At 42.5% G+C, this 26084-nt stretch overlaps 5 protein-coding genes across 6 annotated transcripts; 1 reads left to right on the top strand and 4 right to left on the bottom strand.

Annotated features, from left to right (window-relative positions):
- Positions 1–7101: 7101 nt before the first annotated feature.
- htra3a (HtrA serine peptidase 3a) lies at positions 7102–11232 on the bottom strand. The gene is made up of 10 exons (XM_076145223.1): positions 10590–11232; positions 10107–10212; positions 9302–9524; positions 8764–8958; positions 8629–8661; positions 8365–8479; positions 8212–8262; positions 8078–8135; positions 7819–7914; positions 7102–7585 (listed from the first exon to the last, which is right to left on the bottom strand). Exons 1-10 carry the CDS (start codon positions 11035–11037, stop codon positions 7417–7419), a joined length of 1494 nt encoding a protein of 497 aa, XP_076001338.1. The 5' UTR covers positions 11038–11232; the 3' UTR covers positions 7102–7416.
- Positions 11233–13206: 1974 nt separating this feature from the next.
- On the bottom strand, positions 13207–13768 carry LOC142994509 (hypoxia-inducible factor 1-alpha-like). The gene is made up of 3 exons (XM_076145188.1): positions 13697–13768; positions 13534–13649; positions 13207–13427 (listed from the first exon to the last, which is right to left on the bottom strand). The coding sequence occupies exons 1-3, from the start codon at positions 13758–13760 to the stop codon at positions 13353–13355; spliced, it is 255 nt and encodes an 84-aa protein (XP_076001303.1). The 5' UTR covers positions 13761–13768; the 3' UTR covers positions 13207–13352.
- A 1396-nt stretch (positions 13769–15164) lies between these two features.
- LOC142994866 (hypoxia-inducible factor 1-alpha-like) lies at positions 15165–16560 on the bottom strand. 2 transcript variants are annotated; one of them, XM_076145741.1, is made up of 4 exons: positions 16440–16560; positions 16070–16334; positions 15896–15986; positions 15165–15698 (listed from the first exon to the last, which is right to left on the bottom strand). In XM_076145741.1, the coding sequence occupies exons 2-4, from the start codon at positions 16105–16107 to the stop codon at positions 15426–15428; spliced, it is 402 nt and encodes a 133-aa protein (XP_076001856.1). In that variant the 5' UTR covers positions 16108–16334; positions 16440–16560; the 3' UTR covers positions 15165–15425. The 2 variants fall into 2 exon arrangements, with proteins under 2 accessions (XP_076001856.1, XP_076001857.1); XM_076145742.1 differs by lacking the exon at positions 15896–15986.
- Positions 16561–18334: 1774 nt separating this feature from the next.
- LOC142994528 (mechanosensitive cation channel TMEM63B-like) lies at positions 18335–25299 on the bottom strand. The gene is made up of 7 exons (XM_076145224.1): positions 25243–25299; positions 24772–24921; positions 20712–20763; positions 20548–20624; positions 20316–20431; positions 20136–20207; positions 18335–20025 (listed from the first exon to the last, which is right to left on the bottom strand). Exons 2-7 carry the CDS (start codon positions 24782–24784, stop codon positions 19846–19848), a joined length of 510 nt encoding a protein of 169 aa, XP_076001339.1. The 5' UTR covers positions 24785–24921; positions 25243–25299; the 3' UTR covers positions 18335–19845.
- Positions 22434–24760, top strand: syce2 (synaptonemal complex central element protein 2). Its single transcript, XM_076145691.1, has 4 exons — positions 22434–22502; positions 23361–23461; positions 23566–23680; positions 23874–24760. The coding sequence occupies exons 1-4, from the start codon at positions 22434–22436 to the stop codon at positions 24066–24068; spliced, it is 480 nt and encodes a 159-aa protein (XP_076001806.1). The 3' UTR covers positions 24069–24760.
- Positions 25300–26084: the final 785 nt, after the last annotated feature.

Below are 26084 nucleotides of genomic sequence, written 5' to 3'. Positions count from 1 at the left end.
ATTAAGGTGTCAAAATAATAATAATGAAGGAATAGAGCATGAGAGGAGAATTGAACCCATACAAAAATCAAGTTCTGCTGTCTGACTTGAGCAATCCAGCAGAACTGATTTCAAACTAATTTAATGTGCATTGATGTGTGTGTGTTTGCACTTGAGTATGTGAAAGCACAAGTGTGTCAGCGTGTGTGCAAATGTGGGTGTGATGTGTCTCACACATTATGCGTACAGTGTGTGTGTGTGTGTGTGTGTGTGTGTGTGTCTATGGGCATGAAGGTTGGGCGTGTTGTTTTTGTCCCTCTGCTGCCCCAGATGTTGTTTATTCTCCTCCGTCCCCAACAGCTCCATTTACATTTAATCATTAACGGATTCCTAGAAGATCAAATTGAACACGATGCAGTCATTGCTGAGCTCAGCGTCCCTGACCATAATGGCTCCACTGCCGTATAGGAACAACCCCTTTGTTGCTATAGACAAAGTAAGAGAGCTCTCACAGAGGGGGGGGGGGGGGGGAGAGGAGGGAGGCTGTGATGACATGGGAAGAACAGCGGGAATGAGAGAACACCCCACAGCCAGAAGGAACCCTCTTAGTGGGCACGTGTCTCCTATGGGTGCCCAGCGTCAGAGGGGCTGTTACACAAGCAACAGAATGCTGATGGCAGAAGCACTTAAGGAGTCGGGTTAGCAGGAGAAGGGTCCATCCCATTTCCCCTAAGCCCCTGCTACTGGCTGTATGACTCTATGTATATGTATGTGTGTATGCATGTGTGCGTGTGTGTGTGTGTGTGTGTGTGTGTGTGTGTGTGTGTGTGTGTTTGGTTGCATAACAGCAGGATTCCCATGGTTTGCGAGACAGTATGGAGCTCACTCATCAGCACAACATCTTCTACCCATCATCTTCTCTTCTCTCTCTCTCTCTCTCTCTCTCTCTCTCTCTCTCTCTCTCTCTCTCTCTCTCTGTTTTGAGCAGAAATTCATGTTTAAATACCTACGCCTTGAGTTCAAAAGGCTGGTGTGTGTGGGCAGCAGCGAGCTATCATCTGTCTGGTCGGATCTGTTTAACTGTTCAATCAAAAAACCCGTCACCATGCATTTTGCAGAGGTGATGTGATGATGTACCGCCGGACCAGACGGCGATGATGAGAGGCAAACAGAAGATGAAAGATGGGGATGAGAAGATGAGGCGGAAGAGAGAGAGATAGAGAGAGAGAGAGAGAGAGAGAGAGAGAGAGAGAATATAGGAACACATGTCACGCGTGTTTCTAGAGCGTGGGAGTCTGAGTGTATAAATAGGCCTTTGCCCTGGAAGCACAGAAATGCAAACTCACACACGTGCAGGCAGACACTCACAAAGCAGACTCTCTCTCTCTCTCTCTCTCTCTCTCTTTCTCTCTCTCTCTCTCTCTCTCTCTCTCTGTCTCTCTCTCTCTCTCTCTCTCTCTCTCTCTCTTTCTCTCTCAGGTACAATCTGATCGCCGGTTAGCTTTAATTTCCTAATTTTTAGTAAGGTTTTAATTCAGATTTCCTCTTTTGTTTGATATTTCACGAGCCGACTCCTACATTTTCACGACGTTACACAACAACGTGACTTAATTGAGCGAGGTGTCTATTGCGTCCAGATCTCTCCTCTATCTCATCATGTTGTTCCCTCTCTTGCGACAGTAACGACAGACTTCTGTTTATCCTTGGCTGGCTTATTGTTGAGCTCAGTGAGATGGAGAGTGATCCAGATGTGTCAGGTGTTTCCCAGCTGTTCTGTCATTGTGTAGGAAAAGACACAACAGAATAACAGAAGACGCTGGCTCAGCACTTCCAGCACGGCGGGCACAGACCGGGTCGGACAGCAGAGCTAGAGCCCAAACGATCATGGTAAACAAGCAAATACTGTCTTTCCTGACTACAATCCTGGATTCCGAGTGTTTGATTACTTCATCCCTCAGAATAAAGACCTCTGTGGAGAAACAACAGGCCGCTGCTCATCATGGGACTCGGCCAGCTGCACTGCAGTACGAGACCGTTCCTCTGCTTCTTCAAAACACTTAACTTAACTTAACTTCAGGCAGGCATGATTCAGACTCAAAAACACACCCACACACAATCCATGAACTTACACTTACATTTGCATTTTCAATACAGCGTGTGTGTGTGTGTGTGTGAGCATACACACACACACACACACACACACACACACACACACACACACACAGTATTTATAGGAGGAAATGTAGCTGTTGGATGCTGAATTATTCAAAATACCGAGAAATGCCCGAGTTAAAACACGGGAGAGTTGAGTGAGCAGGCTGCAGAGTGGACGAGAGAGAGAGAGAGAGAGAGAGAGAGAGAGAGAGAGGGAGAGAGAGAGAGAGAGAGAGAGAGAGAGATGTAGAAACCATGAGTCAGCGATCCTGAGAGGAAAAACAAGAAACAGAGGAAAGACTCACAGGGTTTTCGTATCAGAACTCCAGTGATAGGAAAACCCACAGCACTAACTTAACTGTGTGTGTTTGTGTGTGTGTGTGTGTGTGTGTGTGAGAGAGAGAGAGTGTGTATATTTCTTGGCAGGACGTATATGAGGTCATTCTGTTCTGAGGAATTTGTGTAAAACCACAGGAGAGCATTGGCCTCAATTCTCTGCTTTGAAATAGTTTGGCGCTACAGTTTTGCTCTCAGCGTGACAATAAAAGGCAGCAACCAACAGTAGTCTGATATAAAACAACACGTCTGTTCCAACCGTGAGCCCTAATTTACTGTTTCACACTGAAAACGAGACATTAAATCATCTAGGAGAGGAGAGGAGAGGAGAGAAGAAAACTTGGCCTGACTGACTTGGCTGTGGATGGAGTCTTTCTGGATGGAAACTCAATAAAACAGATCACACTTTCCCAGGAATGTCTGGAATTCAGGGTCTTGTCATGTCTTCATAAACTATGAAGAGTTGGAGAGTAGATTCTACTATATGTCTACAAAAGTATTGAAATATCATCAATACATCCTTATAAGACGTCCAGAAGTGCAACTTTGGACATAGATTTGCTGTGATTTATGCTATTTTGTCTATTTTCCTTCCTTATCATTCCTCCCCTGACTCCCACATTGTGTGTTTGTAGAGTAACAGTGTGGTGGGAGAGAAATTCTCGACACAACACATGGATCTACTTAAGTTTCTCCCAGTGTAATCATTCAGTTTCAGGAAAAAGAGAGAGATTTTGCTTTAGTTGTATCGTGGTTGTGTACCAGGAGCAGGGTCAGTCTCTTCTCTTCTCTTCTCTTCTCTTCTCTTCTCTTCTCTTCTCTTCTCTTCTCTTCTCTTCTCTTCTCTTCTCTTCTCTTCTCTTCTCTTCTCTTCTCTTCTCTTCTCTTCTCTTCTCCTCTCCTCTCCTCTCCTCTCCTCTCCTCTCCTCTCCTCTTTCAGTTAGTTACAGCCTGACTCCAAACAGATGGAAGCACTTAGGGGGCTGAACTACTGGAAGGCCAGAGTTTAACAAACACGGTATAATGAGGTTCAATCTGTCTGCCCACTGCAGTACAACCTCTCCACTTTGTCAACTGACTGTGAAGTTTGTATTTTGCAATTATTTGTTCCTAATATTACCCTATTCTCCCTTTTCACAACATGAGAAACTACATGCACACACTCACACAGCTGACATAATATTTAGTGTATGTCTGAGATCATGATGATCATTTTACCTCTCGGAGTATGATCATACGATAAACAAACATCCTTTCCCTTTGCATGTGTGACTGAGCTAGATAGTCGTCCATTACCCTCCATGACTGCTTCCTCTGGTTGGACTTTGATGGTGTAAGTCTATTTTGTGAGTTCACCTTCACATCAGGTGGGTGGAAACATGAAGGCGGTAAGATGAAGCAGGATGAGAGCACTGCCAGCTTTGCACCAAAACAAATGCGACTGCAAAAAGGATGAGAACCATCAGGGCGTCTGAAAAGCCTCCCATGTCTTCTCTTGTATCTGCTCCAATCCTCAAATGGATTTTTTGGGAACTTCAAAGTGCCGTCTGGAAGAAACTGCAGGAGTGATTTCTGATTGCATACTGCTGAAAAGTAGAGTGACACGTTGAGGTGAAAGTAAGAAGATAAGGAACGAGCTGAGGGATCATGTTTGGAGGCAGCTTGAAGATTTTCTCCATCTGTTTTGGATTTGAAAATATGATAACACCTTCATAAATTTAGATTTGAGATGTAAGTATGAGGGAGTGGGACGAGGTTGGAACCTTCTGAAAATTGAAGAATAGGAATGAATAGGATTTTGAAAATGTCCAAATGTGATTGTTTGGGAAAGTATGAAAGTTATGAAAGCTATAAAAAAAACAAACAGATGTTATTTTAACTGAAAAATGTTCCTTGGCAATCCCACCAATGAACTCTCACTCCCACCATGTGTCCAAATGATTTTATTAGGATAAAGATCATCTCATCGGAACACATCTGGTTCCCAGCACCTTCAGTCTAATTCTCTGGACTCCTGAGCCTAGAATCATGTGAGAGTGAGTAATCTCCTGACTTAGTCTTAGTAACACACTGAACTCTGGTGTATTATTTTGCCTATTTAACCAAAGCAGAAGATTATGTATGCTTTCTGATTTAACTCTGACTGATTAAAGAGGATGCTATTTATCAGGAGATCAAAGTACCATGTTGGAAGATTCCCCATTAGCTGTCTGTGATGTGAAAGCTGTGAGGTCCACTGGCACTGCAGCTGAGCACAATGTTTAGCAAAAGCTTTCAGGCTCATTTCATGTGCTACTCTAATGGAGGTTTAAGTCTTATGTCATAATTTTCCCTTACACTAAGGAATGTTTCCATGTTATGATTGTGAAAGAAATTGGTGAAAAAAGAATGCAGAAAAGTGTATTAAGTGTATTTTTGTTGTTGCTGTTGTTGTTGTTTTTCATCAGTTCACATTTTAATTAAGTCATTCAGTTGTAATGTAATGTAATAAAATAAAACCTATATAGTACTACTGTGTTATTAAAGCAGGGTGGAAAACGATTTATTGTCTGCAAAAAGTTACAAATACACAACAGCATAACGCATCACAACTATAAAAGTATATATTCACAGTTTGTGAATATAAACTGTAAACTATATCCCTATTTCACACAGCTGTACTGTAGTTCTCACTGTTAAAAGGTCTCAGCGCCACGTCAGGGTTAAATACACGTGTATGCCTACAATGTATACACACGCACACCATCTACTGGCCTGACTGGGCATTACAGTTAATGTGCCATTTAAAAGAAGTGACTCCGTTTGGCCTCTAGATGGCAGCACGGTACTTGGTCTGTTGGTGGTATTCCTCATGACCATGACCTGAATTTACCTACAAGCTGAAGTAGAACGCTACATCTACTCATGTATAGTACTTATGTGCAGTACTACTGTGTTATAATTTGATGCTACTTTCTACTGTTTGTCGATTTTACCAAGAATTTACGTTTACTAAAGAATTTAACTCTAAAGCTCTAAAGAGGAAATGTATGTGTACAGTCAACGGCACCATAACTGTACTGTTAGATTACATTTTTGCTACTCTTGTCCAGGCCAGTCAAAACAAACAGCCTGAGCGATATCTGTTTAACCAAGTTGCCGTCTGCAGATACCGCTACACTCTGAAAAGAGACGTGTTTTGTTTCAGAGCTTGGTGACAGCAGTTTAATAAGGAGTTTTGTCTCTATAAGGACACACAGTCATTCTCTGTCCGCTCCAAGTAGTCTGGAGCAGTGCTGTGACGCTGTGTCTTGGCATGACTAGAAAATACCGCACACACACTCAAACAACTGGGACAGCAACACACACACACACACACACACACACACACACACACACACACACACACACACACACACACACACACACACACACACACACACACACACACACATGCTGCAGCTCAATACCAGCATGTTGTGGTTTGTTCCTGCAAACCAAGATGGAAGTAATTTGTCTGTTAATATTCTCTTATATTTTTGTCTTTTCTGACTCCTGCCCACCAGCTACTCTCCTCTTCCTCCTCTCTGGCTCTCTCTCTCTCTTTCTCTCTGGCCACCACAGTGTCAGAGCCAACAGTAACATGGCATGGTTAAGGTCAAACTAGCAGGAAGAATTGTCCATCTGGGTCCTGTTTATGAACTCTCCACATGCACTTTGCCCACAAGGCACACAAGGTCCAGTGGGGTTTTCTTAAGGTCATTCTTAATAACAGCATTGGAAGCGTAATGTGTTATTGTTACTCTAAATCCAGTCCGGATCATAACACACACTGGGCACAGGGTCTATATCATTACAGTGTTTCATTTGTCAGTGCAACTTTGTGATTTTTATTTCAAATGTTTAGTATAAATGTCCCCCACCATTTAAAAGCTTAACATTGCTGCAGTACTACACTTCACAATACACCCATACAGGTGTTTTCACTCATTTGTGCTCTTCTCAGGGCTACAGTATGGAGTTTACTGACCTCAGCAGTATCCCAGCATGCATCTGCCTCACACCTCTACACCTACACCATCTGACCAGCCTTGTAAGTACCTGCATAGGTGTGCAGGGACTACAGGATTTCACCCCCTTGCTGCTTTCTGTGGCAGGAATGTTAGCTTCTTTACATCACGTTACATCATCTGGGATACTGGTTTTCCAAAAAGGGAATAAATTCGTTGTGCATGATTGAACAACCACTCATATCAAAGCGTTCCCACAAGGATTTTCTGTTTGAAATGAAGTCAGGCTCTTCAAATTCATGGTTCAGAAAATGTTATGCATGAAGATTTCCATTCCCAAAATACAGCGCAGGGTGAACGTGAGTTTTCCAGTACTTCCAGGACTTTACTCAGTGTGTGTGTGTGTGTGTGTGTGTGTGGGTATCAGCTTAGGTTTGTTTAAATTAAGAGAATGTGTTGCCAAGACAGAGAGGAGGCAAGAAAACTCATAACCAAAGCCCCTAAACCTGCTTTCTGTGCATATGGACGGCAGCTGCTGGTCTTACAGGCACATGGACAGACAGACAGACAGACAGACAGACAGACAGACAGACAGACACACACTCAGACAGACAGACAAATACGCATATACATACATGTGCTTTTATTCTAAACAATGTTGTTCCGATACAGTTTGAAACACTTTCCTTTGCAGTATTTTGAAAATCGTAATAAATTATTTACCAAAGTTTTCTACACATTATCAGTCTGACAAAAGCTGACAGAAAATGCTGTGCTATCATTTTTCACACAGACTTTGACCGTTTATTGTAATTAACTAAGTATAAGAAAAAAAAGTATGAAAATGATCAGTTCACATTTGCATATTTTCCATATTTCTTTCATCTTTTCTTGCATGAAGGCCAATATCATCATTTTGTTCCCGATATAGGATCGGCGTCCTATCTTCCCTAGAGTCTCATGGTCCAATGACATGAGGGTGGATGCTGAACAGTAAGTCATCGTTGCCACGGTGAATCTCCAGCAGGAGGGACTGGTCAGTTAGCAAAACCCTGTGGATATCCTCAGTGGTCTGGACCGGTTGGCCGTTCAGCTTGACTATGATGTCGCCTGATTTAATTCCACCCCTAAAGGACAGAGGGGGGAAGGGCGCTCAAAGGTTTGGAACATTTCATAGAATTGAAAGAAGAATTCCACGACACCAGTGATGGAAACATTGCTACAAATGCTACTTAAACTCCGCTACAAAACATCTACACTTCTGTAAACTGTATATTCAAAAGTATTAGCATGAAAATCAAAGTCAGGAAGTAAAAATGATCCTCAGAATCCTGAAAAGTGTCCATGCGTGTGAACGTACTTGTCTGCAGGAGTGTCGGTTATGACTTGTTGCACAAGAACTCCACTGCTGTCGTCTGGGAAGTCTGGAATCTGAAGTTTCAGCTGTGCTACTAGACTGAGACGCGGCAAAAATACACCAATCATAACAAACAATCAAAGTTGTGAATCGATCCATCTAAGTCTATAGATATTTATGTAAAGTGCAAAATGACTTTTCAATAGGAGCAAAGTAGTGTAAAGGAATGATCTAATATCTCGGCGTATGTGGGCAAACTCACGCTTTGGTGACGGTGAGCATTATGATGCCTAAGAAACGTCTCTTGGATACCGACACATCTGAGAACAAAACATGAGGAAAGTTGAAGCAGCACTGACTTCTTCACCAGCACCTTCGGCAACAGCCATCTCTCACCTGCGTCAGCCTGTTGTTCCTCTTCCACCCCCCTCTGCAGCCTGGTCCTATCTAACAGAACAACGTCACAGTCAGTGTTGCCCCCGGTGCTGAAATGTCATACGACGACAACAACGACAACAACAACAACAAAAAAGTGCTATGACCTCTGACCTTTGTTGTGTTTGATCTGCGACTCTCGGAGGAAGCGGCTGATCCTGTCTGAGGGTATAGCGAAGGAGATCCCCGCTGTCACCTTCAGAGTGTTGATGCCGATCACCTCGCCGTCCTGAGGGAAACGCACAAATACACACGACACACACAGTCCAGAACATGCAGATGACTAACAGCACAAGTTCAAAGGCGTAAAAACAGAATTGCAGGCCAGAAAAAAAGGTGAATAAAAGAATCTTCTCTCTCGTTTGCAGAACTACTCACCAGGTTTACAAGCGGTCCTCCAGAATTGCCGTACTTCTCACAGATGAGGGGGAAATATGGGAGAGAAATCCTTATTTACACCCGTTTTTTGCAAGGTAATAAGTGTGTACAGTGTGTGTGTGTGTGGGGGCTTACGTTGATAATAGCGTCGGTCTGGATGTAGCCGATGTCGGAGTCCTTGATGCCCAGCTCCTTGCCGTTCCTCTGCGCGGTGCTGACGATCCCGGTGGTGACGGTGTTCTGCAGGGCGAAGGGGCTGCCGATGGCGACCACGAACTCGCCTGGTCTCAGATCAGCCGAGCGGCCCAGCGACAACACGGGGAGCTTCTTCTGCTCAAACACACAAAAGTGCACGGGGGGTGTGTGCACAGATACACACACCGGGCTAGTTGTAAAGAAAACAATGAAAACTAGGAGGAATAGCGGCGTAGAGAGAAAGGAAGGAAGAGGAGTTTAACGCTTACAAAGCCGCCCAAGTATTTCAGATGTGGGTGCGACAAGACACACATCAGTGCTCTGTCTCGCTCGCTGACTCACACAGCCGGTGTTTATGAGAGCATTCACTCACACACTCATACACTCGACACTGGCAGACAGAGGTCACGAGTTCTTATGCAGTGGTGTTTACGTGCTTGGGTGCTTCTATGAGTGAAGGAAATAAACGAGCTCTTACCAGAGGGTTGACCTTAATCGTCGCGATGTCCGCCTTCCTGTCTACGTCCCTGACTACGGCGACGTACGTTTTGCCGTTGTGAAGCTGAACGCGCAGCTGGGGTGTGCCCGTTACCGTGCCGGTGGTGGTTACCACGTGGGCGTTTGTTACGATCACGCCAGAGTGGGTCACGATAAAACCGGAACCGCTGGAGAGACGGACGTGCCGACCAAAGAGAGGATGTCTGGAAACAGAGAGAGCAGAAAGACAAATAAATAAGAGACATGAGATTACATTACATTACGATCATTTAGCAGACGCTTTTATCCAAAGCGACTTACAATAAGTGTGTTCAACAAAGGTAGATAAAAGAACTTCAGGTCACAAGAAATCGTAAGCGCATTTCCTTCCTAAACCAACAGCTAAGAGCATAACTAGAGCTAGAGTAGAAGTGCAATAAGTTAGGTACTATGATGAATGAGAAAAAAAGGACAGATTAGAAATGAAAGATTAGAAAACAAGAGCATCAGAAGAGCTAGGACAGAGTAGGTGATGTCCTAAGAGGGAGGATCCGAGATTCAGTTTAAAGCTGCTAGAATTACATTCGGGATTGGCCGAGGACTAGAAAGAGGTAGACTTCAGTTATGTCGTCATGTAAGATCAGAAAACACAATGAAGTCTTCAAAACTTAGCTGGGTTTAGTTTCATATGTTTTGTTTCATTCATGCAGTTTCCACTCATCAACAACTACATTATCCAAAAGTCAACTGCAGATTAAACACTGCATGTGTCCCTGCATGACACATTCACACACACACACACACACCTTACAAACAGTTCAATGTGGGCCACAGCAGGCGCTATTTTCTCCACTACGTCGGCGATGAAGTTGAACTTGTAGCGAGCGCTGCTGGGGTGGAGGGAGGAAGCACCTATACTGACATGAAGAACCCACTGCGTTAACATAAACACACTCAGACACATGAGGCACAATAACACATCCACAATATATACTATAATATAATGGAGAGAAGGTGAACTCTGATCTCCAGTGAGACCTGATCAGGTAACTATCCATCTATGTAGCTCTACAAAATAAAACGACTAATAATAACATCAATTATTTTAACATGAAATATTACAAGTGGTTCTATGCATAAGCACATAAACGACAATAAGGAAATCGTAGCTTTTTACGCGCTCTGCAGTTCAGCATTATGGAAGTTTCTGGGAAATTACATACGTGAAAATTAAATATATTACTTTAATGATAGTATTTTATTTTGTGATCTCCGCTCCGCTGTCCTACCTGCGCCTGAAGCCGAGCACGCTCCTTTGTAGGCCTGGGTCACCGCGGCTCTTCCCCTCTGTGCCGCTTTGCTGCTGGCGGTTTTCATCTTACACACATTACCGTACGTTTTCCCGTCGCTTCCACAGACTTCATGGTCCGTCTTGCACCGGCAGATCCCTTTGCCGCCCCGGCGCTTCCCCGGCGTGGAGAGCGGCTTGCACTCCAGTCCGTCCCCGCAGGGCAGCTCGTTTTTCCGGCCGCAGGGGTCTCCCTCTCTCGGCGAACACAGCAGGCAGCAGCTACACCGGTCCGGGACGTAGCCGCCGCCGGGACAGCTGAGGCTCGCACACTTGCTCACGTCGCACCGGGAGGCGCACTTGTTGTCGGAGCGCTCCGGCGGCGGGGCTCCGGCGACGCCGTGCGTAACGACAAACACCGCGGCAAAGAAGAAGAAAAGGAACTGCATTGTGATTAAAATGGGCAACAGGTAGCTCGGGTGATATTTACTCCTCAATGGGTCATATTAAACCCCGTAAAACATCCACCGGTTGAGACCCTCAGTCAATAAGAGCAGCCGGATCCTCACTATTGTAAAATGATGTTAGCAGACATTGTTGTCGACGGAAGCTTCAGACACACACAACTGCACACACACACACAGACTCAGTGAGCATCAGTGAGCTTTTTCTCCGAGTCTGCATACACAGAGTAGATTGGTGTGTGTGTGTTCGAGCGTCGCCCAGCGCGCGGTAATAACCAGCCATGCACTAGTGATGGGCGATACCAGATTTGGGTGATTTTACCCCAATAAAACACATGACACATACTGGCAATTAAACAACTTAAATGTGTATTTTTCACAACATATGAGTCATAACAAATTACATTACTTTATTTTTACACAATGTAACCTAAATAGTTTAATTGCTACCATTAAGGCACAAAGCTGTCCTCTTCAAAAACCATAATATTTTTAATATATTTTGATCAACTTCAGTCCTGATTATGACGCTGAGAATATTTGAAATCAAATATTTGGTATTTAATTTCAAAACTGAAGTTCATCAAAATATTTATGTATAAAAAAAGTAGGTTACACAGTGTAAAATAGAGTAATATGTGATTTGTGCTTGAAACATCACAGTAGAGTAGTCTTGTTGTGTCGTGTCGTGAGCCTCGGGGTGCGCAAAGTGCGTAAAGTAAAAGTAAAACACACCGCATTTCTTTTTCGCAGACATTGTTCACACATCAGGCTTTACATCTACACATGCAGGGTCTGTGTTTGATGTTTTCCCCAGGGAGCATTGCTCAACGACCATCAACAGCAGAAGAAGATTTTGAAGGTCTCCGAGTCAGCAGCACCGGCTGCAGTCTCCCTTCGGACCATGCTTCTGCTGCCCACACGTGAAGTAACCCATCGTCCTGACAACGCTTTACATGTTTCAGCAGAGCTCTGAAGAATCACAGTGATGATCTGTGTTTTCATCTCTTTCAGATTGGGCGAGTCGTCTGCTGGGCAGCACGTCAGAGAGCAGCTCCCTCTTCACCTTGCCGCACCTCACCCGCGACGGTCAACAAACACTAAACTAAGTAAGTAATTTGCGTCTAAGTTTGGTGTGTTATTAACATTTAGATGTAGTTATTTATGGTAATATTGTTGTTAATGTTATGAAAGCTATTGGTACCACAAGAAAGAATGTGTGTGCTATGAATAAACTCCTTGCCTGGCCCACTGCATCTGACATCACAACCTGTGATGCACATCCAATTCCCTACAGGAAAAAAAAACAAAAAAAACAAACAAACAACTGACAAATGACGTCATCTCCGGACCTGCGCAGCGGCAGAATGACTTTTTCTGCGCTTGTCCTGAAGTGACGTCATTTCCGGACCTGAGCAGTGGATTTTTTTTTTTTTTTTTTTTTCCTATAGTGAAGGGGTTGTGCATCCCGAGTTATATAGACAACTCAGTAGTGGGGCAGGCAAGGATGCTATTCATAGCACACACATTCTTTCTTATGGTGCCAATAGTTCTCACAACATTAACAACAATATTACTATAAATAACTACATCTAAATGTTAATAACACACCAAACTTAGACACAAATTACTTACTTAGTTTAGTGTTTGTTGACCGTCGCGGGTGAGGTGCGGCAAGGTGAAGAGGGAGCTGCTCTCTGACGTGCTGCCCAGCAGACGACTCGCCCAATCTGAAAGAGATGAAAACACAGATCATCACTGTGATTCTTCAGAGCTTTGCTGAAACATGTAAAGCGTTGTCAGGACGATGGGTTACTTCAAGATCTTCTTCTGCTCTTGTTGCTCCCTAGGGAAAACATCAAACACAGAGGCTCAAACCCTGCATGTGTAGATGTAAAGCCTGATGTGTGAACAATGTCTGGCTCACCTGTCCAAGAATTTCAGACAGTTTCCTTTTGCCCTGTAGGTTCTGAGCTGCCAAGGTGCTGAGTGACGCTTCTTTGTTTAACTGCGAGACCCTGCAACACAGTAACAGTGACTTAGCAACATAAATTAGATCTGCCGCAGGAAATGCAGTAAAGTTTGTTGACACCTACAAATGACAGCCGCAATGATCGCTGAGAGGTAAACTCTTAGCGATCATTGCGGCTGCATCGGAAGCATCCATCGACTCAGGCGGCACCTGGCCGCTGATGCTGCGCGACTGCTTTGTCCGCTGAATGGCGAGCTGGGATAGGAGCTGTGAGCAGGCGGGATTTAAAAAGATGTGAGTGATCCACACGGCATGGGCTACTCCCGTGTCAGGCTGCGCAGCTGGAAGTCATCGTCCATGGGGATGTAGGGAGCCAACATGTCCAGGTCCAAGCCTCCCATTGCTTTTGACACACAGACAAAGATACAATGAGTGAATGAGGGATGAGGAATCCTTTCCTACATTAGATCAAGGATGTCCTCAGTACAGTCGTCTTAACCGTAACATACCTGTGTGGTGACTGGCGTCCTGGATTGTGTATCAATGGCAAACAGCTTCTCAACCAGGTCTAGTTTGAAATCTGAGCTCATGTCTGAGTCCATGGGGAAGCAGAGGTCCTGTTGGCCTAAAGGGCAGAGATGCACACGTTAACAAATCTGTAAACATGCTAACCTGTTGGCTGGAGAGCCATCATGACCCTGTGGATCAGGATGCTGTGAGCCACGCCCGGGAACATCGGGTCTCTCGGCTTTAGCTCGGCAACAATGCTGGAGTGAAATGACAGACACACAAAAGACACACAAAAAGTGCGTCAAAGCTGATGGTGAGATATTGTGCAGCTTAGCCACCAGACGGCAGCATCATCACACACAGTGAGGCAGTGGCTCAGTGGGTAGTGCCGGAGGGTTGCCTGTTCGAGCCCCTGCCGAGGTGCCCCTGAGCAAGGCACCGAACCCTCAATTGCTCCCCCCTCTGCGAAGGGTGGTAATGTAATGTAAGTCGCTTTGGATAAAAGCGTCTGCCAAATGATCGTAATGTAATGTAATGTAATGTAATCACACCGATGTACCGCCACTTAGTCCCTGGGTCACCGAACCACCAACCCTGGAAAATGAAGAAAACAGACGTCAGCAAAATGATCTGGATCAAAATGATGATTTATGCTAAAGCAGAGAATTTCAAGCTCAACATGCCACATGAAATGAAATTAATTAAATGAAAATAACGTAATTTATATGTAATTTAATCTAATAAAATCAATTTAATTTAACACAAGTTAATACATTAAATTAAATCATCAAAAAAATCACATAAAAAACATTAAAAACATTTAAATACATTTAATTAAAGTTATAAATAAATAAAACAGTGACATAACATTTTCTCCTTTGGATTTAGACCCAAAACACACACCGTATTTACAGGCACACACTACTAGACCGTCATGGAGCAGATATGTTTCTGTTGTAGAGCAGGGCATGGATCAATGGTATTATACTGACCACCATTAACTGAGCAACTCACAAACGCTACTTCAGAACCGGTTCCCATCAGGACTGCGTTCTCTCTCCTCTGCTCTTCTCCTTATACACCAATGCCTGCAGTCATCTGTCGGTCCAGCTTCTGAAGTTCGGGGAAGACACCACACTCATTGGACTCATCTCTGATGGGGACGAGTCCGCCTACAGGCGGGAGATTGACCGTCTGATGAATTGGTGCAGGCAGAACAATCTGGAGATTAATGCTCTGAACACAAAGAAGATGGTTGTGGATTTCTGACTCAACGCAGCCCCGCCCGCTATCATTCTGTGTGACTCCCCAGCTGACACCGTGGAGTCCTTTCGATTCCTGGGATCCATCATCTCCCAGGACCCCGAGCTCAACATCAGCTCCCACTTGCTGAAGAAGTTCAACCTGCCAAACATAATGATGGTGCACTTCTACTCTTCAATCATTGAGTCCATCCTCACCTCCTCCATCACAATCTAGTTCACACACAAGTAAAATATGAATGAAGTATGTACAGTAACACACTCACAGTAATGTATTAAAGAGGCATGTACTGGACTGTTACACAATTCAATGTATGATAATTGTTAAATGGAGAGAACATTCAGACCACTCAAGGTTTAAACAATAACTTTATAATTGTGGAGTAAACACATTTGTTAAGAACAAGTACTACAACATACAAGTAAGAGGAAAATAAAATAAAAGGCTTGATATAAATTGCTGGTAAAAGTTTTCTTTTTAAGTAAATAGAAATTGTGAGACTTTAGCTTACAACACATTGCTGTCTGCAGCCCCAGGGTCAGTGGTGACCTGCTGGAAAAAGGAATCTGTGGCGTTTGTACGGTGGAATGCTGCAGATATTACATGAAGTGCACAAGCGGCAGACCAACTAAGGTTCAGACTCATACAGATAAATAAATAAGGAGCGGGGCCTTAGAGAGGGACAGAGAACGTTGGGGAGAAACTGTAGTGTCCAGTCTGGTCCAGCAGTGAGCAGGCTGAGCATCGACTCAGTTAACATGGTCCAGAGCAGCAGCAGCTCCTCTCCCAGCAGGAGGTACTGCCGGCCCTGCAGGGGGGCGTTGACCGTTGCAGGTGAGGTGCGGCAAGGTGAAGAGGGAGCTGCTCTCTGACGTGCTGCCCAGCAGACGACTCGCCCAATCTGAAAGAAATGAAAACACAGATCATCACTGTGATTCTTCAGAGCTTTGCTGAAACATGTAAAGCGTTGTCAGGACGATGGGTTACTTCAAAATCTTCTTCTGCTCTTGTTGCTCCCTGGGGAAAACATCAAACACAGAGGCTCAAACCCTGCATGTGTAGATGTAAAGCCTGATGTGTGAACAATGTCTGGCTCACCTGTCCAAGAATTTCAGACAGTTTCCTTTTGCGCTGTAGGTTCTGAGCTGCCAAGGTGATGAGTGACGCTTCTTTGTTTAACTGTGACACCCTGCAACACAGTAACAGTGACTTAGCAACATAAATTAGATCTGCCGCAGGAAATGCAGTAAAGTTTGTTGACACCTACTTTACCTCTTAGCGATCATTGTGGCTGGATCAGAAGCATCCATCGACTCGGGCGGCGCTTTGCCGGTGATGCTGCGCGACTGCTTTGTCCGCTGAATGGCGAGCTGGGATAGGAGCTGTGCACCTCCTGTGTGCTGTGAGCAGAAGAGCTTTCAATAGATGTGAGTGATCCACACGACATGGGCTCCTCCAGTGTCAGGCTGCGCAGCTGGAAGTCATCGTCCATGGGGATGTAGGGAGCCAACATGTCCAGGTCCAAGCCTCCCATTGCCTTTGAGACACAGACAAAGATACACTGAGTGAATGAGGGATGAGGAAACCTTCCCTACATTAGATCAAGGCTGTCCTCAGTACAGTCGTCTTAACCGTAACATACCTGTGTGGTGACTGGCGTCCTGGGTTGTGTATCAATGGCAAATAGCTTCTCAACCAGGTCTAGTTTGAAATCTGAGCTCATGTCTGAGTCCATTGGGAAGCAGAGGTCCTGTCGGCCTAAAGGGCAGAGAAGCACACGTTAACAAATCTGTAAACAATCTAAACAATACATTTAAAGTTATAAATATATTAATAAAACAAAATAAAAAATAAAACAATGAAATTAAATCGTTTGGATTCGGCTCCGTCATGGAGCAGATATGTTTATTTTGTAGAGCAGTGGTATTCAACTACATTTTAAAGAGCGCCAGTAGAGAAAATTTGTCGGAGCAACGGTCTGGAAGATCATAATGCCTAACTATGTAGTGTGATATTTAAGTAGCCCCGTTGTATCAACATCTGCTTGTAATCAATACCTGACTGTCAAATCAAATGAATTTAGTACGATTCAAAAACGTTTTGACAATATTCATTGTCACGTATGACAATATTCATTGTCAGGTAACACAGAAAACTGCAGTAGTTTCACATCTTGACTCAACTGATTTCACAGATAATAAATCTCAACACAAAACGAGGAAAGAATAATACCAGCAGCTCTGAGCGAACATTGAATGTGCGGATCCCGGAGGACTCTGCTCATATTGGGCTCTAAGACCACTTGCTTTCTACGATCTCACTTAAGATTTTACCGGCTATATTTGTTCAAAACCCTAACTTTTTGTCTCATAATGCTGTTTCACATTGGCACTTTTAATACGGAACACCGATTATGAACAAGTATGACTACACAATTTTGGAGAGCACCATTTTGTCTCTCTTTCTCCGCCTCACTCCTATTTCTCAACTTTCTCCAGCTCAGTCGTCTGTATATATCTCTTAATTTTAACACAGGTCAGCAAAATGTTCCGACTTTATGCTAAAGCAGAGAATTACAAGCTAAAGCACAACAACATTTTCACTTACCTGTGTCGCTCTTTCTATTTCCGCTTCCGTCTTCAACTTGGCTCTGACTCAGCAATCACCTGTCTGCGTGGAGAGTCACACTTTTTAACCGCCAAAAGGCACAAATCTGATTGGCTTGAATAGCATCACGTGGGATGGCTTAACTCGCATGCAATTGGTCTCTGAGTTTTTCCTCGCTAAATCATTACCATAGACGTCACCTGTCTGCGTGGAGCGTCACAATTTTTCCCGCCAAAAGGCACAAACCTGATTGGCTTGAGTAGTATCACGTGGGATGGTTTAAACTCGCATGCAATTGGTCTGTGCGGTTTCCTCGCTAAGCCATTACCGTAAAAACTGCAAAAGCGGCGCCGGTCATAATAGAAGAGCCTCGTCTTTTAAACCATAGCCTTGATTAGATTCAGGAAGCTTGTTACGCTGAATGTAACAACAGTAATTTGTTAAATGAAATATAAATGGTGAATCATTTACATAGAATAAGTTACATAGAATAAATCTGCAATCAAAAGGAATCACAGAGAGTTTCAGTCAAAACAAGAGACAGGTCAATACTTGCGCGCGCGTGTGTGTGTGCCATGCTTCCTCATTAGCTGCTGTGGAGGATGAAGGTGGAGGACTACGACATCATCCACGCACATCCCCACCCCTGCTCTAAATCATCCAGAAATGCAGTATATAGTCTTCAATTTCTAAAAGAGAAATAGTTAAAGGTTGTCAATAACTTCTGAACTTGCCAGATGAACTTACAGATCTTTCCAGCAAGGGGCTCGGTGTCACATTTCTGCGTTGTTATACATTTCCCCACACAAAAAACTTCCCGTTTTTCAGATATGCAACAAATCATATTCTCACAATCCTCACAAAAGATTTCACGGTCATCCTAGAGAAATACACACACATACAGTTAAGACAGTTTGATTAAATATGGATTTATTGTTCAAATAGCCGGGTAAAATGTACATAGATCTGTAGCACAGACGGTCCTTTGGGAAGAATGAGAACATAAGACTCAAATGTCATGATCTGTCCTTGTTACTTTACTATCTAATGTAGATTAAAAAAAGGTGAAGCACAGAAAAACATTCAAAATGTGCAGTTTCAGACAAAGACAGACAGTGTGCTCCTCTTTGAATAAATTGTAGAAATTAGTTGAGAACTAAAGATTAGAGTGCTGGGCAGTATGAAAACAAATACTTCTTTGCGGGTCTCACCGTCTATAGACGCCGTGAGAAAAAAAAAATCTAAAAATACAATGATTCTCACAAGGGTGACACAATGCACCAATGTGAGACTTCAAACTAACAAAAGACAACAGGGAATCACAACTACCATCCAACTCTGTGCTCAAAAGAAATGTAAGGATGTGACTGAACACCATTTAGTTATGTTATATTAAAAAGTCAAATTTTTGTTTAGCTGGTGAACCACTTTTGAAGCAGTTTTAATGAAGCCATCACATCATTGTTTTACACAGGTTGCAGATTGAACCTACATTCAGTGTTGTAAAATAGCAAAAAATTACGGCAATTGTTACAGTTCACAATCGCCCTCAGAGCTGGACAATATTTTTTTACTTTGATGGGAAACATTCAGAGATTTCAAGACACCTCAGAGGTACAAGAATGAAGAGGTATAAAAATAAAATCACCTTGTCATGACTAGAAAAGCATCAGACTCGGTGGTGTCCAACAAATCTTTTCGTAAGTAGAAATCAGTGTAGTGTGCCACAGTTTAAGGGTGTGTCAACCTTTCCCAAAAGCTTTTAAAATGTCATGCCTACAAATTAATACCAAGTCCAAAAAGTGGAGTTTTGTAGCTGTACAGTGTGGAGGAGTGATTTTTATATTTTGTTTTTGTGTTTTGAGTGTTCTGCATGGGATATGAAGAACCATTGGGACCATCAAATATGTAAAGACCAAGCCAACTGCTCTCCTTTAACACAAGCTGCTTCTCCATCTGAAGCCTCAAATGGAGACAATTAGGGATACTGGCAATGGATTATGGAAATAAATCCCTGCACCCTTTGAACTTGAAGGCATCCCAGACTACAGTACCTAAATCAAACCTAAGCCTATAGGGGGGGGATGCACTCTTTCAAGTGCAACCATGATAAGATAATAAAGAAAGATTGAGAAAAAACAAACTTAACTTTACTGCTTTAGTGTCTCCCTTCCATGTGCAGTGGTATGGGTGTACCTACCTTAATACCTGCCATTTAGAGTTCATCTGAAGTGTTTGGATTTGATGAGTCCCAATCGAGGAAATGCAAGAGACCTTTAGCGACAATCCGTTTAATCATTATTAGACAGTGTGCTGCCGTGTTAGTGTAAAGTCCCTCGATGGAGGTTGAGATGCTTTTGGAGAACTGTTACTTCAGTTCTTCACATATCCAGTGTACTCCTTTAAGTTAAAGTTAGGTTATGATTCTGTTCCAGGCAGTGTCAGTGTCGCATTTCATTGTCAATGAGGCTGTCCTCACCAGACTGGAAGTCCTTGTTCAGGCCATTCCCAACATTGATTATTTCCTCGTCCTGCGAGGACCCCTGACCATCTTCCTCGCCGCTGACTGAACTGCCTGCCTCCTCTGAATTTGGGTCTTGAAGTACCAGGGCAATGTACATCTGGTGGAAAGGAGAATGAACAGAAAAGCACATTAGAATCCAGATATACAGACTCCTAGCAATCATTTATGTTATTGACTGTCATAAAATAAGCACATCCAGATACTCACTGCTGACTTGTTGGAGGCTGGGGCACAAACTACCTGCCCATTCTCAACCCCATCCACATCCTGGGTGTCGATCTGAGACAGAAAACATGACGTTAACATGAGCAGCTGAATATAATACCGGTCTGAAATGTTGACATGATTTAGAAAGACAAGCAAATAGTAGACTGACAAGTGTATTACCTTGTAATTGTGAGCACTCAGATATTTAAAATGTCCAAAGCAGACATGAGAGAGGCAGATAATGATTGTGATGATCAGAACTATGAACGTGAACATGGACGTTCCAGCTGTAACCCCTGTAAAGAACAAACATGTTGGGACTTTACCACACTGAAGACCAAGGTGCCAGAGCTAAACACTTTTAAGAATGTGATAGGACACGAGTAGCCAGTAGATGGTGCCCTCTTCTTACCCGAGCGAACAGTTGAGAAGTGTTCACTCAACAGGTAGAGGAATGCAAAGGTGGTGTGGAGCCATAGTAGAGTATTACTGGGAAACAGAAAGGTGATTTTTGACGGTGTTAGTGGCGACTCAACATGAAGGGAGAAATACAGTGGTGGTATAATGGTTACTTACTTAGCATCCAAGTTTGCTATAGTGGTTCGCCCAAAACTATAGGCATTGTTTTCTGCAGGAAAAAACCCAAGAAACAAGACAAACACATCGATAAGACCAGACTTGTGTTACACAGCAAACAATAATTGTAGAATACATTTTAAATCCGGGGAGCTGTAACAGTGCATTCTATTATTTCTCACTAAGTGTAGGAGATCATTTATCGTGCGACACAGGAGGAGTAAACCAAAACCAGTTACATCTGGAAAGAAAGGGTCAGAAAATAACCCTCAAAAGGTTTTTAATTAAATAAAAATCTGCATTTGTTCATTGTGCTTGTATCTTTGTCTGCTGCTCATCTGTTCTAACACTAACTCATTTATCTGCAGCCTGGAATGCTTGTGACATCACTGAAGAGGGACATGGCCAGAGCTGAACAATAAGCCGATAGAGACCAGAGGGTTCAAATGGAGCGGTATCAACCCAAGGAGGACACAACATACCCCCCCGTGCCTGAAACAACACTGCAACACATTCTGGATGCATTGCCGTGGCTCAGACTGTTTGACATTCAACACCTTCTAAAAATTGATTAGTACACAAAACAACTTGCCGAGCAAACTTCAATGACCAATGTTGCTCATAAGTACAGAGACGTTCCATTTTCTTGGCTGCGCTGTCAGTGTCCTATGAATACACAAACATCAGCAGCCACTATCCCTCGCTCCTTACAATAGCACTGCAATGTGACACCACAATATGCACCTTTAGTTGATGCATTATTAAAAATCAACAGGATGGTGGATGGTATCGTGTCGCAAGGATGCGTTTTGAATCAGTCTCACTGAGGACCAAGAGGTGGAGGATGTACAACAATACAGATATTTTGGGACATACTCAGCATGCACTCATACCTCTGCCAAGCCTGACAGTCCTCTAATCCCACCCAAACCACACAACACAACGGTCAGCATCACAAGTACTCTTGGAAACATTGTGCAAAAACTCAGGCTGCACTTGCATTTATATGATTTATATATTCTTATATCATATATATGTTGCTTTATATGAATGCATATTGCATGGAGTGTTGTGAATTCTAGAGGTGGTTTGGTTTAAAGGATTAAACTAGCTGCTAATCTAGCTGTCAAGATTAGCATGGATGTAAATTTACTGTTTACTGCTCATTGACGAAGAACTCATTATAAACTTTATGCTAAAATGTGAATCAAAACTAATAGAAGGCATTTTAGTGGATGTAATGTTTCATAAAATGTAAAAAATAAGCTGAACATGCAGCTACCATCAGCACACTTAAGATAGCTACTGTGGCTAAGATTTCGATTTAGCTAGTTGATTGGCTAAGCTGATAACCACACCTCTCTGACTTAGTGTAGATATATTCATTATATATTAACTTATTACCCTCTTTGGCAACTGCTGTAGGTAAGTAACACCGCCAACATGATAATAACTACAGATTTGTAATGTTTTCATTACAAACAGCCATATTTTGGGAGGATATAATTCATATAAATCAGGGTTGTAAATCTGAAATTAATGCTAATGTTAGCTCTTCCAGGAATTAGTCTATATCCAAAGCTGTTGTTGGTGGAGGCTTTTATGACTTTCGCTGCTCCTTCTGGTACATTCTACTTGTCATAAACAGGTCAGTCACTTGAGTATTTGTGTTTGTTTAACAGGTGAGACTTTCATTCAGTCAGACCCATCGACATTCACAAAATGGATTCTTTCCTTCCATCCAGCTCACAGTCCACTCCTCAGCCTGAACATGATGAAGAGTCAGACATGGTAACATGGAAGCACAAAGAGCTACACAACTAGCAAAGGATTCTATTTTTATATCTTGTGACAGCAAAATGTAAATTCTGTCACTGAACCTTAAAAGAAAATATATTGCTTTTTCAGGAGTAGTTGGGCTTTCAATCTAATGGATTTAGCTAAATTTAGCTAGCTTTGCTAAATTGACATGACGATTCAGAACTTGCTGGAAAAATACATTGAAAATTGAATTCATTCTACTTTATGATGTAAATTCTGAAGATTATTTAACACAATAAGTTCCACTAAGGTGATTTAAGCTTCCACAAGTCTTTCCTCATGAAGTTGGAGGCATTTTTCACCTTTTCTTGGTCTTATAGGAGTAGAATGGCACGTCCAGGATACATAATCATACCACCCTATCCCTAATCCTAAAAATGTAAAAACCTTATTAGTGAGTATATATATATATATATATATATATATATATATATATATATATATATATATTATGAGTATTCTTCGGATTTCTTCACTTTGGGATGTGGGCAACGTGGTTCTTGTCTTATTACTCGGTGGTTACAGACCTCTGGACCGCCCGCCTTCTTGTCTGAATATGTGTGGAGAAAAACAACACTTTCCTACAGTCGGCCATGTTGCAAATTAGTTATGAGTCTTTGTTTCGCTTTTCGCATCACAACACGTGTCACTTATCATCTTGTGATACACGTAGGAAGTCATCACGACCTTATGGAGGCTCTACATGATCTATCAACAACAGACTGTCATGTGCCTGTGGCATAGCAATAAAGCAGCAGTAACTGAATCACAATAACAGTTAAAATAAGTATTTATTGACAACCATTTCATATTTGGTTGTGTTTGTAGTTTTCATCTTTGGCAGAAGAGTCGGAAACCACACACCAGCATGCACCAGGAGAGAAGTCCTCCAACATGAACATGGCTGAGGGTCTAGTGCAGCAGACCAGGTACAGAATCGCCCATACAATATGTTCATGTATCAAATATTTCAACCGAACGCCAAATTCACTCTGCTTGTGTGTTAACATCTATAAACTGATCTTTATTGTAGCCCGAGTGTGGATAACATGAGCAGAAGAGTGCAGGAGCTGTTGGACAAGATTCATGACAGACGAAACCACGACCAGAAAGTGCTGGACAGCTTTCAGGAGAAGTTAGTGAAGAAGGTATCAACTCATCTCCCCCTGGTGGTCTTATTAACATTCATTCTTCACTTCATGTACTTCATGTTTAAAACGTTAAGTATGTGTAATATCTATACTATGTTCATGGGGCATTGTCCGTTGCTGCTTGTAGTGCTGCCTGTTCTTTAACCCTTAAACCAACCATGTCATTGTATCGCCCCCGTCCCTCCCCCAGGTGACAGACGTGTGTCAGCAGATGAAGGAGCCCCTGTACACCGCCTATGAAGTCAACAGTAAGGTCATAGAAGCCAAGCTGCAGGAGTTGACTGAGGTGTTGGACAGCTGCAGCAAGCTGAGCAATGAGCTCCAGGAGGCCAACGGAGCCCTGGAAGCTCTGCGCGTGAACCTGGCCACAGACCCAAATATCTGAGCACTGGACAATGAATGTGCTGATCCTGACTAGTTAAGTGTTATTGTTGTCAGAACCACTTTTAATGTCATACTTACTCTGACACTCACTTATTTGCTATACTGTTTTTGTATGAGTATTTAAAATATGTTTGTTTATTAAACCTTAAGTAATTTCAGTTAGAGGAGTCAGAGTCTTGAGTCAATCAAACCAATCAAATGTAATTTTAATAGTGAACTGTATTAGAAAATGGATGTTTATATCTAATATTTACTATAACCATGAGGGCTATGTAATGGGGTTCTGAATTTTGGAGGTTTGTTTAATGCTGACCTCTAGTGGTAAATAGTCATAATTCCAAGTATTGTTTAGCCCCATTTTCCCTTGACAACTAATTTGTGTTTGGCATCTTTAGCAATTTTACATTTAAAGACAGAAAAATAATTATTACAAACAAATGCGTTTAATACATTAGCTATTCACATCTTAGTTTTCAGCCATTTGTTTGAGAACCTTATCAGTTTAAATGCCACCTGACCTGACCTTATTAGTCATGACAGGAAATATGTTGGATAATTGTATTTTTATTTCATATAAAAAAGGGGTTTAGTCAACAGTCTCTATTAAAGAAAAAGTATGGATAATATTCTCTCTGTCAATGTTGGGAGGTGGGATGTTTGGTTGAAGCTCTGCTGGGAGTTCAATGGGAGGTGGATCCACTTACTCAGGTGTGACATTCAAGATCTCCTCCATGGCCTGTTTCCTCTCCCTGCGCTTCCTCTGGTGTCGCTTCCACTGCTGCCTCACTTTGTTCTGTCGTGTTCTGTACAGCTGGCGTTTCACAATCTTTCCTCAGCTCTTCCTCCTCTGATAACTGTAAAACCATATCACAAAGGTCTGACTACTGGATAAAAGTACAAAATATTATCCAGAACTGTATTAATTTCACTCCTATAGTTACATTCCTTACAATTGCACCAACTAACCTTTAAAAATAATTTCTAATTAAACAGGCTTCTACTTGGACGCCTGTATTAGCATTTGCCTTTGCTAACAAGTTCATGCATATAATAAAATCAAATAAAGTTTTACGATGAAATAACGTATTTCTGGTTTTACATTGCCTATACCACCTGACATTGGAAAGTGTACCAGCCAACCTACAAGAAGAAAGACGCCTTTTTATTCAACAAACCTTCAGTCAGTCAGCCATTAAGGTTACTTGAGGTCCACAGGAATAAGTAACATCCTGTTACCTGTTGTTCACTCTTTACTTCAAAATAAAAGTTTCATGATTAGGGTCGTGCCGAAGTTGGTCGTGTTGAGAACAACAAATTGCTGGCGAAAAGTTTTGCACTTGCGTGAATAGCTTTAAAAGGATGGTATTTGCAATATTTGGTTTATGTGAAGGCTTTCAAACATGAAATCATGCCATAGTATTTTATTTTGAATGTGTAACCATGAGAACGCAATTTTACTAGTTTTCACGGACGGTTGCGCTGCCTTAGGGGGTTTAGGTGCACAGACTGATAGTCACTTGCCCTCATGTCCTTAATTTAAGATGAAACTAAGATTGGCAGTCTATTAGTGGGTTTATGTGTTTATGGTAAAAACAAACAAACACATTGTGTTTTATTAATGTATTGTTAGATGTTACCATGTCTCTTGAAATTACTCTAATTTCCTCTCACCAGTCAATAACTGATCAGTTTCCGCCTCAGCTCCTGACTTAAGGTGACCACTAGATGGCAGAGTATCTCCAAGAGGATGCAGGTCCTTCCTAAACAGGTCAGCCCTGCAATGGGACGTTGATTATTTATTAGCTCAACCAGGGACCATGTTGTCAATAAAGAATACAACAACTGCCACAGATTACTGTCCTTAACTCAATAAATCAAGATCAATCACAGTGATGAGCGTTACAATATCACCCCGAAACTACAGAGCAAAGATTCATAGATACACATATCCCTGTCCAGACCATTGTCCTTTGCAAAAGTCCCTTTACATTTGACATCAGTTTTAAAGCTAGTTTAC

The sequence above is a fragment of the Genypterus blacodes genome, unplaced genomic scaffold (genome assembly GCF_046128005.1).
Source record: "Genypterus blacodes isolate CSIRO-AG114 ecotype Tasmania unplaced genomic scaffold, CSIRO-AGI_Gbla_v1 ptg000030l_1, whole genome shotgun sequence".
NCBI lineage: Eukaryota > Metazoa > Chordata > Actinopteri > Ophidiiformes > Ophidiidae > Genypterus > Genypterus blacodes.
The sequence above is the reverse complement of the archived record's forward strand: the minus strand, read 5'-3'. Positions and strand labels throughout refer to the sequence as shown.

Excerpts from the sequence above, each read along its gene's own strand:
- htra3a (XM_076145223.1), bottom strand. The coding sequence starts at position 11,037 with ATGCAGTTCCTTTTCTTCTTCTTTGCCGCGGTGTTTGTCGTTACGCAC. Across the intron at positions 8,662-8,763 it reads AGACCGACGCTATTATCAAC|TACGGCAATTCTGGAGGACC; the intron begins GTAAGCCCCCAC and ends ATCTGTGAGAAG. Across the intron at positions 8,263-8,364 it reads GCAGATCAAACACAACAAAG|ATAGGACCAGGCTGCAGAGG; the intron begins GTCAGAGGTCAT and ends TTGTTCTGTTAG.
- LOC142994509 (XM_076145188.1), bottom strand. The coding sequence starts at position 13,760 with ATGTTCCCGGGCGTGGCTCACAGCATCCTGATCCACAGGGTCATGATG. Across the intron at positions 13,650-13,696 it reads GATGGCTCTCCAGCCAACAG|GCCAACAGGACCTCTGCTTC; the intron begins GTTAGCATGTTT and ends TCTGCCCTTTAG. Across the intron at positions 13,428-13,533 it reads GGACGCCAGTCACCACACAG|CAATGGGAGGCTTGGACCTG; the intron begins GTATGTTACGGT and ends GTGTGTCAAAAG.
- LOC142994866 (XM_076145741.1), bottom strand. The coding sequence starts at position 16,107 with ATGGATGCTTCTGATCCAGCCACAATGATCGCTAAGAG. Across the intron at positions 15,987-16,069 it reads GCCACAATGATCGCTAAGAG|GGTGTCACAGTTAAACAAAG; the intron begins GTAAAGTAGGTG and ends ACTGTGTTGCAG. Across the intron at positions 15,699-15,895 it reads TGTCTGAAATTCTTGGACAG|ATTGGGCGAGTCGTCTGCTG; the intron begins GTGAGCCAGACA and ends CATTTCTTTCAG.
- syce2 (XM_076145691.1), top strand. The coding sequence starts at position 22,434 with ATGGATTCTTTCCTTCCATCCAGCTCACAGTCCACTCCTCAGCCTGAA. Across the intron at positions 22,503-23,360 it reads ATGATGAAGAGTCAGACATG|TTTTCATCTTTGGCAGAAGA; the intron begins GTAACATGGAAG and ends TTGTGTTTGTAG. Across the intron at positions 23,681-23,873 it reads AGGAGAAGTTAGTGAAGAAG|GTGACAGACGTGTGTCAGCA; the intron begins GTATCAACTCAT and ends TCCCTCCCCCAG.
- LOC142994528 (XM_076145224.1), bottom strand. Across the intron at positions 20,432-20,547 it reads CTTCTCAACTGTTCGCTCGG|GGGTTACAGCTGGAACGTCC; the intron begins GTAAGAAGAGGG and ends TGTTCTTTACAG. Across the intron at positions 20,208-20,315 it reads TGAGTGCTCACAATTACAAG|ATCGACACCCAGGATGTGGA; the intron begins GTAATACACTTG and ends TTTCTGTCTCAG.